This window comes from Hemicordylus capensis, chromosome 5 (genome assembly GCF_027244095.1).
Source record: "Hemicordylus capensis ecotype Gifberg chromosome 5, rHemCap1.1.pri, whole genome shotgun sequence".
NCBI classification, from domain to species: Eukaryota; Metazoa; Chordata; class Lepidosauria; order Squamata; family Cordylidae; genus Hemicordylus; species Hemicordylus capensis.
In genome coordinates this window covers 243,933-259,028 of record NC_069661.1, presented here as the reverse complement: position 1 = coordinate 259,028, position 15,096 = coordinate 243,933, and the positions used below count along the sequence as shown (strand labels likewise).

The 15,096-nt window shown below is 51.4% G+C and overlaps 1 protein-coding gene across 2 annotated transcripts in view; it reads left to right on the top strand.

Moving 5' to 3' along the window:
* Positions 1-14,839, top strand: part of LOC128326940 (fatty acyl-CoA hydrolase precursor, medium chain-like) — a 34,179-nt gene extending 19,340 nt beyond the window's left edge. For both annotated transcript variants that reach the window (XM_053254848.1, XM_053254849.1), the window contains 10 exons: positions 634-787; positions 2,534-2,638; positions 3,774-3,878; positions 5,451-5,486; positions 6,968-7,108; positions 7,225-7,305; positions 9,183-9,330; positions 10,062-10,190; positions 12,526-12,598; positions 14,342-14,839. In XM_053254848.1, the coding sequence (XP_053110823.1) occupies positions 634-787; positions 2,534-2,638; positions 3,774-3,878; positions 5,451-5,486; positions 6,968-7,108; positions 7,225-7,305; positions 9,183-9,330; positions 10,062-10,190; positions 12,526-12,598; positions 14,342-14,519 (1,150 nt within the window). In that variant the 3' untranslated portion in view covers positions 14,520-14,839. The remainder of the gene's footprint in view (positions 1-633; positions 788-2,533; positions 2,639-3,773; positions 3,879-5,450; positions 5,487-6,967; positions 7,109-7,224; positions 7,306-9,182; positions 9,331-10,061; positions 10,191-12,525; positions 12,599-14,341) is intronic.
* Positions 14,840-15,096: the final 257 nt, after the last annotated feature.

Genomic DNA, 15,096 nt, shown 5'->3' with positions numbered 1-15,096 from the left:
AAAATACAAACACATTTTGAAAACTTTTTTAAAGGCCTGGGTGAACAGAAAAGTCTTCACCTGGCACATCTAAAAAAAGAAAGTAATAATGCCAGGCAAGCCCCACTGGGGGTGGGGGAGGGTTTTTTATAAGCAGGGTGCCACCACTGAGAAGTGCCCTCTTCCTCATAGCCACCCACCTCACCCGCATCCTGCCCTCCCTCAGAGAAACATTTATGATATTTCCTGGACTCTCCAGTGTTCCCTCTACCAGATAGCATAAGCCATGATAGGCAAGGGTCGAGGGAACAGCTGGTAGGTGCTCTGTTCAACTCTAAAATCTTCCAAGGCTTCTTGGAATCCTGTTGGATCCAATAACCTTCTTGGGTGAAGCATGCTAGTAGATCCTTCACCCCTGCGGAGTTCTCTACTGCTTAATTGCAGGAGGGAACAGGGAGAAGGACATTGTGCAAAAGGAAAAGATGGGTTTTGAGGATGGGTTTGCAAGAAATCAGATGCAGATCACATTAACTGGTGATCTGGGAGACAACTGGAAGGCAAAGGGGCAGCAGGCGGAGACCTTTGGGCAGCAGAGGGTGGTGGAGCTGGGGGAGCAAAGGTCACGGGCAGGACTGTGTTTCACATTCCTTGCAGCACAGGTGATGAAGCCGCTCGTGGAAACTGGGGCCTCCTGGATCAAGTGGCAGCTCTCCAGTGGGTCCAAGAGAACATTGCACACTTTGGAGGAGATCCCGGATCAGTCACTATATTTGGAGAGTCTGCTGGTGGATTCTGCACTTCTGCCCATGTGGGTTCATGATGAGGACTAATGTTGTATTTTATTTGTAATTCTTTCATTTTGTTTTTAATTCATGTTAAGCTTTTCCAGCAGTGTCAGACAACTGTTGCTGCAGCTGGCCCACAATTAGCTACAAAACATTATTTTGTGTTTATTATAAATATTTTTCATTAAAATGCAGTTTTACAAAACGTCTGTAAAAGGGAATAGTAAAGCTAATAAGGATCTCTTTCAGACAGCAATAAAAAGTGCTGGATTTTCTCAGCGCCGCCTGCTGGTCTGCTCTGGCTTTTTGTGAAGAACGGCCATTTGCCAGAAAGCTGCAGCAGTCGTCGGTTCGTCATGGAAAACAAGGGCTGGCCAGCAGGTGGCGCTGAGAAAAATGACACCAGGATCCTGCTGTGCACATGGACGGAGTGTGTGCATCCCCCCTGCCTCAAATGGCAGAAACCACCTCCTGAAGTTGGGGGGGGGGGTGGAGAAGCTGAGCGAATTCTCAGAGCACCAAGTGCTGCTCCAGCACCTCTCATTGCTGCCTGGAAGAGTCTGAGGGACTCTGGGTCAGGGAGGGCTGTGCACCAAACCAACGTCTCTCTGAGCAGCTTGGAAGGAACCAAAGACAAGTCTAGTGAGCACTTGGAGGATGACGCTGGTTTCAGCCGTGAAGGCTCCTGGGAGCCAGGGGAGGGGACTCGCGAGTGCCTTTAGCCCCCCACTCCCCTCCCTGGCTCTGGTGAGAGGTTGGGGGCTAGCCTGCAGGGCTGCTAGAACTGGGGCAGCACAGGGTCAGTGCTGCTGCTGCCGCCGCCACGGAGAGCTGCTCTTTGGACTGTCTGCCTGGAGCCGGTTCTGGCGAAGGGTGTTTCAACGACAGGCCCGGGAGCAGGGAGTTGGCTGCCTCCCGCCCCCAATCCCAGGGGCCCTTCAAAGGCGAACCCAGTAGCAGCTGCTGCTTTTCCTTGACTTGCTCCTTCGCAGCCTGGTCATAGTTAAACTGCCCAACCATGCGGGCGAGAGGCCTTGCCCATGAGATCGGCATGCTCGATGGTTGGACCCACACAGTCTGCCCTGCCATGCCCTTGGTCTTTCTCCGGTCCCGCAGGTGCTGCTCACAGGAAATGGAACCCTGCAGAGGCAGGGATAATGTTGCCCACACAGTTTCTTCGCTGCATCCTGGGAAGCTGTTCCTTCCCCCCCACCTCTTTGTTTTAGAGGCTCTTCCCTTTTAAACTCCTCCCACCCCCATTTAGAGGCCTTTCCCCCATTTCTGGATCTGGTTTAGGAAAGGGGCTGATGATCCCCACCCATGTGCTGCTCTGAGACTGAGAGCACTGGGCCTTTCCTGAGCAAAGCACTCGGCCTGACCTCCTGCCCCTCCTGTTGCTGGAAATGTCCCAGCTCCGAGGCGTTTTGCTGGGGAGGATGCCGGCTGCAGCAGCAGTTCTCCTGGTTTCCTCCTTCGGAGTACTGCAGAGGATCGGGGGGGGGTGTGTGTCATGTCGCAAGTTGCACTCTTGGTCTGCCCAGGTGCTGGTCTTGCCTCTTGGGCCTCCCTGTATTCCCACACACTCACCCCTGTTAACCGAGAGGCTGCCCTAGAAACACTCCAGGGGGCCATCTGTCCGTCACTACGGCTCTTTCTCCTGGGGAATCCGTGATAGCCTTCTAAGAAATTCGGAGGCTTCCAAGTTTGAGTCTCGCTGGGCTGAGGAAAGGCCCTGACTGGCTGTTCTCTGTGTCCTGCCGCCTTCTCAGGTCTTATCCCCGCTCTCCAAGGGCTTGTTTCACAGAGCCATCTCTGAAAGTGGCGTCGCTGTCATGGAGGCTCTCTTAGATGCTCATCCAGGAAAACTGGCTAAGGTACGTGCTGGCGATGTCCGTAGCTGTGCCAAAGATGCTGAATCTGGAACTGACATTTCGGTAAAGGCAGCCCTCCTGGCCCCAGCAGACAGAAGACTGTGGCAGCTGGGACAAGAAAAGGCAAGAGGAGGGAGGGAGAAGGATGTGGGTCTCAGCAGCAGCAGCAGTGTGGGTGGCTGGGTGGGCAGTCAGGACATGCATGCTGGAACCCCACGAGGATGGGGCACTCTTCTTGCCGCCTCCTCCCCCCCCCCAATCTGAAAAGCAGAAATGAGTCATCCTGAGAGCATGATGAAAACCACAGATGGCTGGTTTTGAGACTTTGGGGCCCAGGAAAATGCAGGGTAGCCATATTTTGCTACTGAAAGGGTCCATGTTCCCAACGCTGTTTAGAGCGGTCTACAGTCTGAAGCAATGTGCCCTCCTGTCTTGCAGCACATGATCAGGAAACGCTTCTGTTTCTAGTGACTGCCCTCCCAGCCCTGGCAAGGAGAGGAAACATGGCCATGACAGTGAGGCTCAGGCAGGCTTCAGAGTTGCTTGGATTGTGGACACAAATGCTAAAGATGCAGGAAACTGGCCAAGCCGCACTGGCGGGGGATGATCTTCACTTTACTCGTTGCGCATGTTGGGTTAAGGACAAAAAGAGGGAGGGAGGGAGGTGGGGCATGCCCTGGCCAGCGCCTGGAGGGGTGGGGTGGGGGTGGGCTTTGTTGGGAGCAGGCAGGGCCTGATTTAAAAAGAAAAGCCTGACTGTGCCCCCCCCCACCACCACCACTCGCGGCCCAGGGCTGCTCCTTGCACATCAAAATAGTGGGCGGCCTTGTGCAGGGTCTCCATCTACGCAAAGGACGCGCTGCTGGGTCGCTTCGAAGGCAGCCCTGAGGAGGGCGCTTCTCCATGGGGGCTGCCATCTTGGGCGTGGTGCAGCGGTGCCCCCTCCCCCGGCACATCCTTTGCATGGGGGGGGGACTAGTCTGCTCTGCAGCAGCGTGTTGCCCAGGAGTGCAGCCCGCCATGCTCAGCCTCGCCTCCAGGCCCGCCCCAGGGCAGAGGCGGCAGCACCCACTCCGTCCCCGCTCTTCTCCACAGTCACTAGTGGAGCCGGGGACTCATTTGCTGCTCTGGGTTGCAGGACATTGCTCAGGCTGCTGACTGCCAGCCCTCCAGTTCGCTCCAGATGGTTCAGTGTCTCAGAGGGAAGACGGAGGACGAGATCCTGCAGGCGACTCTCAAGATGGTGAGTGCTCCTCCGGGCGGGGAGGAGTGAGTTTTGCTCTGCCTTCCCCACCTGCATTTCTTTTCCATTTAAAAGGTAGACCCCCCGCCCCATCCCTGGTTTGGGCCTCTGAGTACTGAAGAAGCATGGCAGGCTTAGCGGGCCAGAGACCAACAAGGGCACCACCATGCAGTGGCACTCTTGGGACTGGCATTCTGGGCGGAGGTCCAGTCTCCTGCAGGCCTGGGGGTGGCCTCCAAATGCTGAGCAGTCCACTAATTTAAGTGGCAGGATTGTCCATGCAAAATCTGGTATCTCTCTCCAAGTCAGTGGAAAGTATCTCATTCAGAATATCTTCTTCTTTAAAAAGAGAGAGAGAGAGAGTTTCCAGCTTTCCCTGAGCATATTCTGGTGTAAAAAATAATGCCATGCAGCTTATCTATTAGCAGGGGCAGGGGCAGTAGGGGAGCCCCCCAAAGGCCTTTCGGTCCAGGCGCCATCATTACCTAGGTGCACCTTTGCCACCATGTTGAGCTGCCCCTCCCCCTGGGCAACGTCTTGTCATGCCTATCCCGTCTGGGGGTGGCATCTCACTTTATGAGATGGGCTTTCTAAGGTGGGAGCACCACGTGCTGATGCCGTGACTCCTGGCAGGCACTGCAATGCCTTACCGGAGGAGGGCAGGGTGTGAGGAGAGAAGGGGGGGGGGGAGTGTGGCTCTGGGGCACTGCTCTCCTGGGTTGCCTGTGCTGGTGACTTCCACCCTCCTTTAGAGCTCGGCCACAGGAGGCTTCTGGCCACGTTCCTTTCAGCAGCCTGCCATGCCAAGTATGGCAACTTCCACAGCACAAACTTCTTCCACAAATCCAGGGTTGCAGGGGATGGTGCTTGGCTTTGTGCAAAGGACCAGGAAAGCAGAACTCTAGCTAGCCAGCCAGCCAGCCAGCTGATAGATGCAGGATGCAGGTCTGCCATGTCCTGTCTGGTCTGGTCTGTGCCTTGTCCTGCTCAACCATTAAGTTTTTAGTCAGAATTTTCTGGGCAACAAAACCACACACATGAGTGTGGTGGGGGCTGTGCAGGCAAGTGTGCATCTTGGGCTACGAAGATTTGCACATGATCCGGCACCTTGCTGGGATAATGCCAAGAACAGCTCTTCTGTTACACTTCCAGGACCGCAGTGCAAAGACAAGCAAAAGAAACAGTAGCAAGATTATCCTTGTAGATTCGTCTTGGTCATAAACCATAACGAAATGCAGGATTAGCAGATACAGTTTTAAAAGCAGCTGCAATGCTGCCTGTAGAGAATTGCAGTTTTACATAAGACACTGCCGTATACTCCAGCAGTTTTCTCAGAAGTTCATAGCAGAATGGAACTACTAAACTCGGATGGTCAGGAAAAAGATGGGGTGGGGGCAGGGGGGAGGTTGCAGCTGGCTTTCTGAACGTCCCCCCACTGGAACCGGGATGAAGCGGCCACCCGCTGTTCTTGCGTAGCTCCAGTAGTCATTTGAGGGGGCTTGTGCCGGAGAAGTCTGCCTAAAGCATACCCTGACTCCTCTTTTCTCTCCCCTGCCACTCCTATGATTACAGGATTTTACCAAGTTTTATCTAGACAGCGACGAAAAGGTGAGTAGAGCTATATGATGGAAAAATGCTTGAAGGAATGACGTGTGGAAGGCAAAAAGCCTGTGAGTGTGCAGGGCACAAAAAACCCTGGAGCTTAGGGGCTCTGATGCGCCTTGAGGATCCCGCCCCAGAACCCCTCCATGGAGGCCAGCTCAGGCACCTGTGTTGGATCCGGGCCAGCCTGAGCTCTAGGGAGGGCTGGGCTCCTGGCTGCCCCCTCTGCAGCCAGCCTTTGCTGTTGACTTCAGCTGCTGCCTTGGTGGGCCCAGGTAGAGACAGCTGCGTCCTCCTCTGCCTCCGCTGACCACCCTGGCATTAAGCTCTGATGTCAACAACATCTTGCTAAGCTTAAACAGCAGCTTGTATCTTATCTGCACTTGGAGCTGTTGTTTAATGGTTGCGGTTGTGTTAACTGTAGTCTTAAAAGAAAACCGATTTATAAGCAGGTCGGGATTCAGATGGTGCACAGAGCTGGTTTAGGCCAACTCGGTTGCTGGTGGTGTGCAGAGTGTGGTTTATGGGATCCTCTAACCCTGCCCCATAAAATCAAAGAGGGCATCATGGTTTGGGAGAAACGGCTTGCTCTGCAAGCTGATTCTTCCCTGCCAACCTTTCCTAGAGAGCTCAGGTGCTGTTCTTGGGGACTGCCCAATATGCTCCATCTGCAGCCTTCCTTAATAGGTATCATGTCACTGTTGGGTCGTGTTGATGATTCAGTGGGTGAGTTTTGCACACACAATCTGATTGCCAAGATCTGGGGTTGAGAGAGTCTTTGAACAAAAGTGAAATTAGCTAGAGACCTTCAGGGTGACTTGCCTTTTCTGCAGCCCCTGGCTTGGCTCTTTTGCTTGCTCGCTCCAGTAGAGGCTGTTTGCTCTGCAGGGATTTTTCTGCCGCACATGTGTTCTCTCTGCTTGTGGCATGCAGTTGTGTGGGTGGCAGGAACTGGTTTGTGGAGTGCTGACTGCTTGGCCTGATGCCTCTGGACAGTGAGTTGGCCTGCGCAGTCTGTGGTCTCTTCCAAACCCCCCGTTTTAGGGGAAAGTTTGTTAATGGACTGGAGAGAAAGAATAGTCCAGATGTATTCATAGAATCCTGGTATTTTATGTAAGAAGATTAACAATCACTTAGAAATAATACTCTTCCCGTTTGCAAGTGTCCTGATGGCAAGAGCCGCCAGGCACTGTTTGACTTACAACCCACCTTTTTGTACTAATTTATTTATTCATTCATTCAACACATTTGTATACTGCCCAAAATGCAAGTCTCTGGGTGGTTTACAACAAAACAATAAAAGCAACAAATAAAAAGGTTAAAACATTGCAATTTAAAATTAAAAACGTTAAAACTATTAAAAACACAAGTAAAGCAGTATCTAATTAAAAGCTTGGGTGAACAAATGTGTCTTGACTGCCTTTTTAAAAGTTGTAATAGAAACCTGACTAACTGATTATTCCTAATGTATGTTTCCCCCCCTCCAGCACATCGTGTTTTTCCCTGCAGTTGTCGATGGCATGTTTTTTCCAGAAGCCCCCAAAGACCTTTTGGCAGAGAGAAGGATCAATAATGTCCCCTACATCATAGGCGTCAATAACCACGAATGGGGCTGGATTGTTCCTACTGTAAGGTGTTTCTTCTGCCTTTACTGCACACCTCCGGCTTCTTGTCATTATAGCCCCCTCTCCCCCCCCCCCCCCGCTGTTCACAAGTAGAATTAACGGTTCTGCTTCCCTTCTAGGTGCTACAGTTTCCGGATGTCAAGAAGGGCTTGGAGAGAGAGACAGTCAACTCTGTGATACGCAGCTCAGAGCAACTCACGGTAAAGGGCTGGTCTTGGACGAATGTCCTCAGCTGTGTTTAACTTTGCATTTATGAGTACCTAGAGGGATGGGAGGTGGGAGGAGAAGATGGCAGCAGAGGAGACCTTTGGAAACAATACACAATCTTCAGATTCATGAGGTCTTGTAAGCCTCAATGCAGGATGCCCAGAGTGAGAACAGCCCCGTCCCCCACACTGGAAGGCTGTCCAGCCTTTGCTTGAAGCCCTCTAGCAGGGGGTGGGGAGTCCACCACTCTCCAGCTCAGGAGGGCTCCCAACCTGTGGTCCTCCAGAGGTTGCTGAACTACAACTCCCATCATCTCAGTCTGCAATTTATTGTGCCTGGGGATGATAGGAGTTGTAGTCCAGCAACATCTGGAGGGCCACAAGTTGGGAATCCTGCTCCAGTTAGCAGGTGCTGTTGCTGAGCTGCTCCTGTCACCTGAGTCCATGAGGAACTCCAGCCCTGCCCTCTGAGGTAGCAGAGAACAAGCCTTTGCCCTCTCCCACGTGACGGCCCTTCAGATATTTGAAGGGCTCCTCCGTATCAGAGTGCGCCCCACATCTTCTCTCCTCCAAGCGGAACATAACCAGTTCCTACAAACATCCCTTTCCAGACCCTTGACTATCTTCATTGCCCTCCTCTGAACTGATTCCAGTTCGTCCACATCCTTTTAAAAGGGTGGAAATGTTACTCCTGATTAGGTCTGACTTGTATGGCTGAAAGTGGAACTCTTACTGCTCACGGCTTGGAAATGTGATTAGGTTTATATCATGCCCCCGCTTACCTCACAATAACCCTGTGAGGTAGGTTAGGCTGAGCAGTAGTGAGTGATGGCTGGTCCAAGATCACCCACTGAACTTGGCGGCTGAGTGTGGATTTATTGCTGCTGAGGTAGCTGTCATTTCTAAAGTCAGTGCTCTAACACAGTATGGGGGGAAAAAAGAAGAAAGGCTATAAGCCCTGCCAGCAGGCTTGCGATGCAATAGAAGACAGAATTTTCCAATAGAAAATGGAAAAGGAATGGGAAGAGGAAAACAAGCCCTTTCAGGTACTAATTCATCACAAAGTTACGTCCACATTATGTTGACTGCTTTCCAGATCAGACCCTGCAACGGGTCACGGTGTATCTCTGAAGTGTGCTTCCACACTTTCTGTTTTGTGACATCACAGTCCCTACGCTGACAGCAGGGTGCTGTTCACATTTCCGATGCCTTGTTTCGGATTTATCGCTGCCATTTATTGATAAAAACGTATGTCCAGCGTAAAAAGGTTGCTGTTTTTCCAGGTTGTTAGTTTTCGTGAGACTGCTCCCCCTGCTGGGCACTTTGCTATTAAGTGTTGAATGCGAGTTGCCTGAACGGAAGCATTTTACCGCTTTTGAGCGGCTAATTTGGAAAGCGCCCAGGTGGAAGGCCCAAGAGGGAAGCAGCAGCAGAGGAGGCAAATGGCAGCTGGTCTGAGCTGATGGAACAGGCTTGCTCACTGCCCGCTCTTACTCTGATGCAGTCAGGTTCTGAACCCGAATTTCCCTGGTCTAGTAAGATCAGCATTCTGACAACCACTACCCCTCACTGTCCAGCGATGGCTTCCTGGAAGCTGCTCAGAGTGGACAGATTTCTGCCCTGCTCTGGCACCAACTGAGCCACCTGCATCAGGGCACTGCAGCAGGGAAGGACATGCTGGGGTTCAGCCCAAGAGGGAAGCCACGTGGTCCCACGTGGTTCACCTTGGCTGTTGACACACTGTGAGGAGCTGCAGGGTGACCCCCCCAAAATATCACACACACACACACACACACACACACACGTCTTGCTAATGGAGGGAGGTCACCTTTCCAGGCCTTCAAGCCCTCCCATGCCTTTGCCCTTTGCAGGGTGTTGCTCGTGGAGATGCTCACATCATTGCCAGTGAATATCTGCAGGATGACATGGGTCCTCTGCAACTCAGAGACCAGCTTCTGGATTTGCTGGGAGACGCAACCTTTGTTGCTCCTGCCATTCACACAGCTAAACTCCACAGAGGTGAGTTGCTGGTGGCCAAGCTGGCTGGGCTGTGAGCAGCCTCTGTGACGTCCAAGAGCTCAGGTGGCCACTGCTTGACAGGGAAGCCATTCCTCCGGGACAAGGGCAGGCCTGCTGCTGGCACCATCTGGAGCCAGGCACAGCACATGGGCAACTGTCAGGCACTGGGAGGGGGCTGCCACGCGTGTCTCAGACTGGGCCTGCTGGCCCTCGCACCCCCAGCGCTCCGTGTTCACTGTGACACGGTCTGAGACACAGGGAGGGAGCCGAGAAGGGGGCTGCCTGTTCTGTTTTGTATCCCTCATCCTCTGGGGCACAGAACGCTACACCTCTCTGCCCTGAGCCCTGGAAAACGGCTCAGGTGGGGGGCAGATCATTGTCTGAGGGAGGAGGTGCGAGTGGTGTGGGCACAGCTCCACGTTCCGTGGTGGACACACATTTCGTTTGACCCCCCACTTGCTTCTGCTGAGCCAGGTTCTACAGCAACCTGCAAAGCCTCTTTGTCCAGAGGCAAACATACAGCAGGGGCTGCATCCTGGACAGCCCTGGTTTCTCTTTCCAACTGCCTTCAGCTCTGTGAAGAAATGGTCCTAAAAAATAAACGTGAAGTGTGTTGCCCACCCCCACCCCCCCACCCGGTTGCTCTAGGAAATGCCTCCGCCTTTTGTCTAGGCTCCAACGCTGATGGCGGCAGAACGCCTCTCTCCTCCCCTCCCGCCTCCCTTTTTCAGATGCCGGCTGCCCAGCCTATGTGTATGAATTTCAGCACCCGCCGAGTTCAGCCAGAGGCCTCAGACCAGATTTTGTTAAAGCAGACCATGGGGACGAGATTGGCTATGTCTTTGGGAACGTCTTCTTAGGTATCTCTGCTTTCCAGAACACATTGGGAATTAATTGTCTTTGACAGCAACGAGGTCAGTCCTGGTGGGGGGAGTCGTATGTCAAGAGGAGGTGGCCTCAGCTGCCGAATGGCCAGTTTCCTCCTTCAAGGGCTTGGCTAAAGGCCACATGAAGGCAGGAGTGGTGGTTGAATGGGGCAGAAGGGGAGCCATTGGGGAAGCTGCTGGCACTCTTGCAAACCTTCTCTGGCTCTCAAGAAGTCTTCAGTGAACACTTTGTAATCTTCAGCTGAAATCAAGGGGAACCAGAGCCGCTGAGGGAGAACTGGATGTGGTGGCCCAAAGTGGTCCAGAGACAGACATTCTACCTGACACCATTGTTTTGTTTTGTTTGTTTTTGTTTTGTTGTGTCGTTTGGTTGTCATTCAGCTCTGCAAATTGTTGCTCCGTTAGGCCACAGTCCCTTTACAGCAGAGCACTCTATTTTAATAGGATTTTTCTAGAATAAATATGGGCTGTGCAGCGCACCTGTCTCCTGTTCATTGAGCTGGGACCAGTCCCATTTGGATCTCAGTCAAGGGACATACCTCCCCATTCCATACCAAAAAGCCCCCAAAAACTAGTGTTCCTGTATGGGCCTCCCTAGTTGTGCTCCGCAGGGTTTCAGCGTCACACAGAGCAATTAAAAGGCCAGCACAAGTGACATGGGAGTCAGGGGAATAAGATGGCCGTCCCACAGGTGAAGCGGGAGAGAGCCTCTGTCATAGTGCTCTCAGATTTGTTTAGTTCTCACCCCCTTTGCGCTAATCCTTTTTTCTTTGGGCCAAACTATGCATGGGGGTGGGGGGATCTGCATCAATCTCCCCTCCCTCCACCGGAGACTTTTTTTAAACAAAAAGCTGAAATTGGGCGGAATGGCTGCACAGCTCTTCCTTTTCCTGTTGATCTACTCAACTCCTCCGTTGCTTTTTCCTTGTTGGGAAAAGGACAGGAGGTCCCTGCAGCTGTTCCCTGGCAGATAAAAAAAAGCAACTGGGAAAAGTCCATGTGTGTTTGCTGAAAAACAGAAGGAAGAAGGAAATAGGGAGCTGAAAAACAGAAGGAAGGGAAAGGATTAGGCAGCCATGGAGTCTCTTACACTGCTGAAGGAAGAATTGCCCACTAATTGGCACAGTCGTGGAGGCAAAGGCGCTTTTTGGGTGCTTCCTGACAGTTCATAAACGAGCACATCCAGGAGAAAGGTCTGGCATGGTCCTCACCCCGAGTGTTAATTGACTACATTCAGGGAGCTTTTAGTGGCGGGTGGGGGTGGGGCGTAGATTAAAAAAAGTCACGCCTCTTCTCTTGCACTCTAAAGTAGCAAAAATCGAGAATTCTACTCCTCCTCCTGTGTAAATATTATTATTGTTATTTATAGTCTGTTTTTCTGTCAAGAAACATACAAAGAAGTAGCTTACAAAATGTAAATGCACATACAAGAAAATAACAGTACAGTTCAAAACAAAATGGCAGCACAAGGCATACTAAACAAATGTAGTGGCAGATCACAAGTTAGCAGTTCACTAGAATGGGAAAAGTCTTCAAGGGATGGCTCAAAGCATGGGGAGAGGGAGGGGTGAGACGGCGTGGGGAGGGAGGTCCATGGTCTCAGCCTCATCATGCCCGCCGCCCGATTGAGGCAGGGGAGGGGGAGCCCCTCCCCGGAGGTGTCTCCATGCCAAGCTGGCTTCTGTGGCGGTGGGGCAGACCAGCTCTCTGTGGCTCCCTGTGGCCATCCTGTTCTTCCAAACATCATTACTCCTTTCCACTACCGGGATAGCTGTTACAATTTACTACTCCAAAACATATGTCATACCACTTTTCAACAAAATTTCTCAAATTGTTTTTGAAAAGAAAGAAGTGATGAAAGCAAGATGGTTCCCTGTTCCAGAAGGGATCACAATCTAAAAAGAAACATAAGAAACATAACCCCTGCTGACTTGGCAAAGAGGCACCTCTTAATGTGGTGATTCTCTTTATTTAGCAGGGGTTGAGTAACTGGCCCTCTCCACCCCCAGCACAGGACCTCCAGTGACTGTTGCTGGTGTCTATCTTATGTTTCTTTTTAGATTGTGAGCCCTTTAGGGACAGGGATCCATCTTATTTATTTATTATTTCTCTGTGTAAACCGCTCTGAGCCATTTTTGTAAGGGCAGTATAGAAATCAAATAAATAAATAAGCTAGATGCCAGCAGCAACCACTGAAAGGATGCTGTCCCAGAGTTGCGGAGTTTAGTCTGACTTGCGTAATGAAAAAGATTACTAGCCTAATGCTGTAACTTTGTTTGCTGCTGTCACCTTTTTGTTTTGCCTGCAGACAGTGCTTCTGATGAAGAGAAACAACTTAGCAGAACTGTGATGAAGTACTGGGCTAATTTTGCTCGCAATGGGTGAGTCCTAGAACCTTGCTCTAGGGTCAAAGGAAGGTGGGAAGACGAGAAGATCTGGAATCACGGGCATTCTCTACAGAGAGGAACGGGTGTTCCCTGTCCCGTTGGGTTCCTGCTGCACTCCTCAATTTCAGTTCAGCTAGAGGAATTCCTAAAGTTAGTTTTGGGATTGGAGTACACACAGTTTGCCGGATCTTACCGTTCCTTTGGGTCATGTGTGACTTTCCCCCTTCTCTGTACTAATGATGCACGGATACGTATTAATAAGACACTGCAAAATAGTGGCCCAGGGTATCTAAGAAAATGCTTTCTCCATTACTCACCGCATCACCTGTTAAGAGAGTTCGAGGGGCTTTCTTTGAGGTTGCCACTGGCTCATCTGGTGGTGGATCAGCAGTGAGCCTTTTCTCTCGTTGCCCCAGGGCTGTGGGACCCAGTTGCTGTCCACGAAAGAACTGATGAGCACTTTAGAAGAGCACTAAAGAGACACTTGTTCTGTCAGGCTTTTATATGGTTTTTTAAACTTGATTTTAAATTTAACCTCTTAACTATTAAGTTTAAAGTTTACAGACGTTTTAATCAGTTGTGAACCACCTTAGAACCTGCTTTGAGGCAGTATAAAAGTGTGCTTCAGAAATAAATGTGTGCATCACTATGCAGCTGCACCACTCAGGAGTGGTGCATATCCCATGGAGGGGCTGTGCCTCCGGCGGGAATTGATGTGCAGTGAGCATATGTCCCCATGGCAGTGCAGAGATGCCCTGAAAGGAGGATTGGCAGGAAGCTTAAAAGAGAAGCGCTGTGGGCTGCAAGGACTGCTCCTCCCCATCTGCTGGGCGCTTCCTCGAGGCAGCCCGAGGCCTGGCCGGGTCACTCGCCTCTGCCCCATGGACTGTGTGCGCACTTCAGCCTCCGAGCCCTTGGCAGGGACCAGGGGTGCGCCGTGCCAGGTCCTGCCGAGGCTCCGGGGTGAGTGCCAGGAGCCGGCCTGGCCGCCTTCCTCGGGCTGTTCAGCAGAGCAGCAGCAGCAGCAGCTTCTGTCTGCAGCTCTTCCGGCTGCCTCTTCACCAGCTCCAGCCATTGACCTCCAGCCCACGGGAGAAGGCTGAAGCTCCAGTGCGGCTGCTGGCTTCAGTAGGGGAATGCTTGAGAATGCTTGAGGGTCACAGAACCTAGAAGATGTCACAGGAGACATCCTGCTAACTTCTAAGCTGAATTCTCGATCTTCGCCAGCCATGGGTGAAGATGAGCGTAACCATTTTAGTGCAGTGAGGCCAGGTTGGAAGCAGCTTCAGTGTCCAAAGCTATCCCTTCATTTCCAAGACTGAAGACAAGGGTTCTCTGAGGTTGCTGCAGATGTGAGCTGTGTTGAGCATCAACTGACTGGTGCCTCCACTTCCCTCCAAACCCCCAAATTAATTTTTGAAATGTTTCCACATTTTTTTAATAAGTTAAAATGTGCATGTGGGCCTCTAAAGCATCACTGGAGGCAGTCTGCCTGAACCACGGTGGGGTGGGGTGGTAGGAAGTAGCCCCGGAACCAGCCTTGGATCTGCTGGTCTGCATGTCTGCCTTGCAGAATTGTGAAGCTGCTATAAGAGTCATGGTGCAGAAGCACTCCTTGTTGTATCTTTCTCTCTTGATTCTGTGTCTCTCTCCACCTCCCTTTTCTCTCCCTAGAGCAGTGTTAATTGTTAAGACAGATTCAGTGGCAGACAAATTGCTGTTTTTGATTGTCTCTAGGAACCCCAACAGTGACGGCCTGGTCAGCTGGCCCACATTCGGCCAGCAGGAGCAATATCTGGAAATCAACTTGCAGCAAAAGGTAGCAAAGAAACTGAAAGAGAAACGAGTTGCCTTCTGGACCAAGAGTCTGCCTGAAAAAATACAGGAAAGTAAAAGACGGCGCACTGAGTTATAAGTCCTCAACAACATCAAGATCCCTTTTTGCTGCTATAAAATGGGGGGGGGGATTGTTTCACTTCAGTGGAAGTGGGAAATTGTCATCTAGGACTGCCTAGTTGTAATGCCGAAATGATGGCAGTTGTGGTCAACCACATTCAAAAATGGACCAATCTTCAGAGAGGCCAAGCTGCCTCTTTCATTCTGTTCTCTGCCTTCCGCGGGATCTGCATGTGTCAAAGAGTCCCAGAGACAGATTCTGATAACTGCTGGTGTTTGTGATTTCAAAGGGAGCATTTTTATTGCTTTTCTAACTCGATATGCATCTGTATAACCTAAGAGGTTTCTCTGTTTCTTTGTGTTCTTGACAGAAGGCTCCGGTCTTAACCTAACAAGCCTGTAGGGGCTGCTGAAGCCAACGCCTTCCTGTTTGGATGGTGCCCTGGGGTTCCTCTGACAGCACCAGTGGGAGGGAGGCCTTCTTGTTCCATGGCTCTGCAGAATCTGGGTGCAAGCATGATGCTCATACATAAACACTCCCACCTACCCACCCCCATTTAGATGCAGGCCTCGTCCAGGTGGCATTAGTATCACAC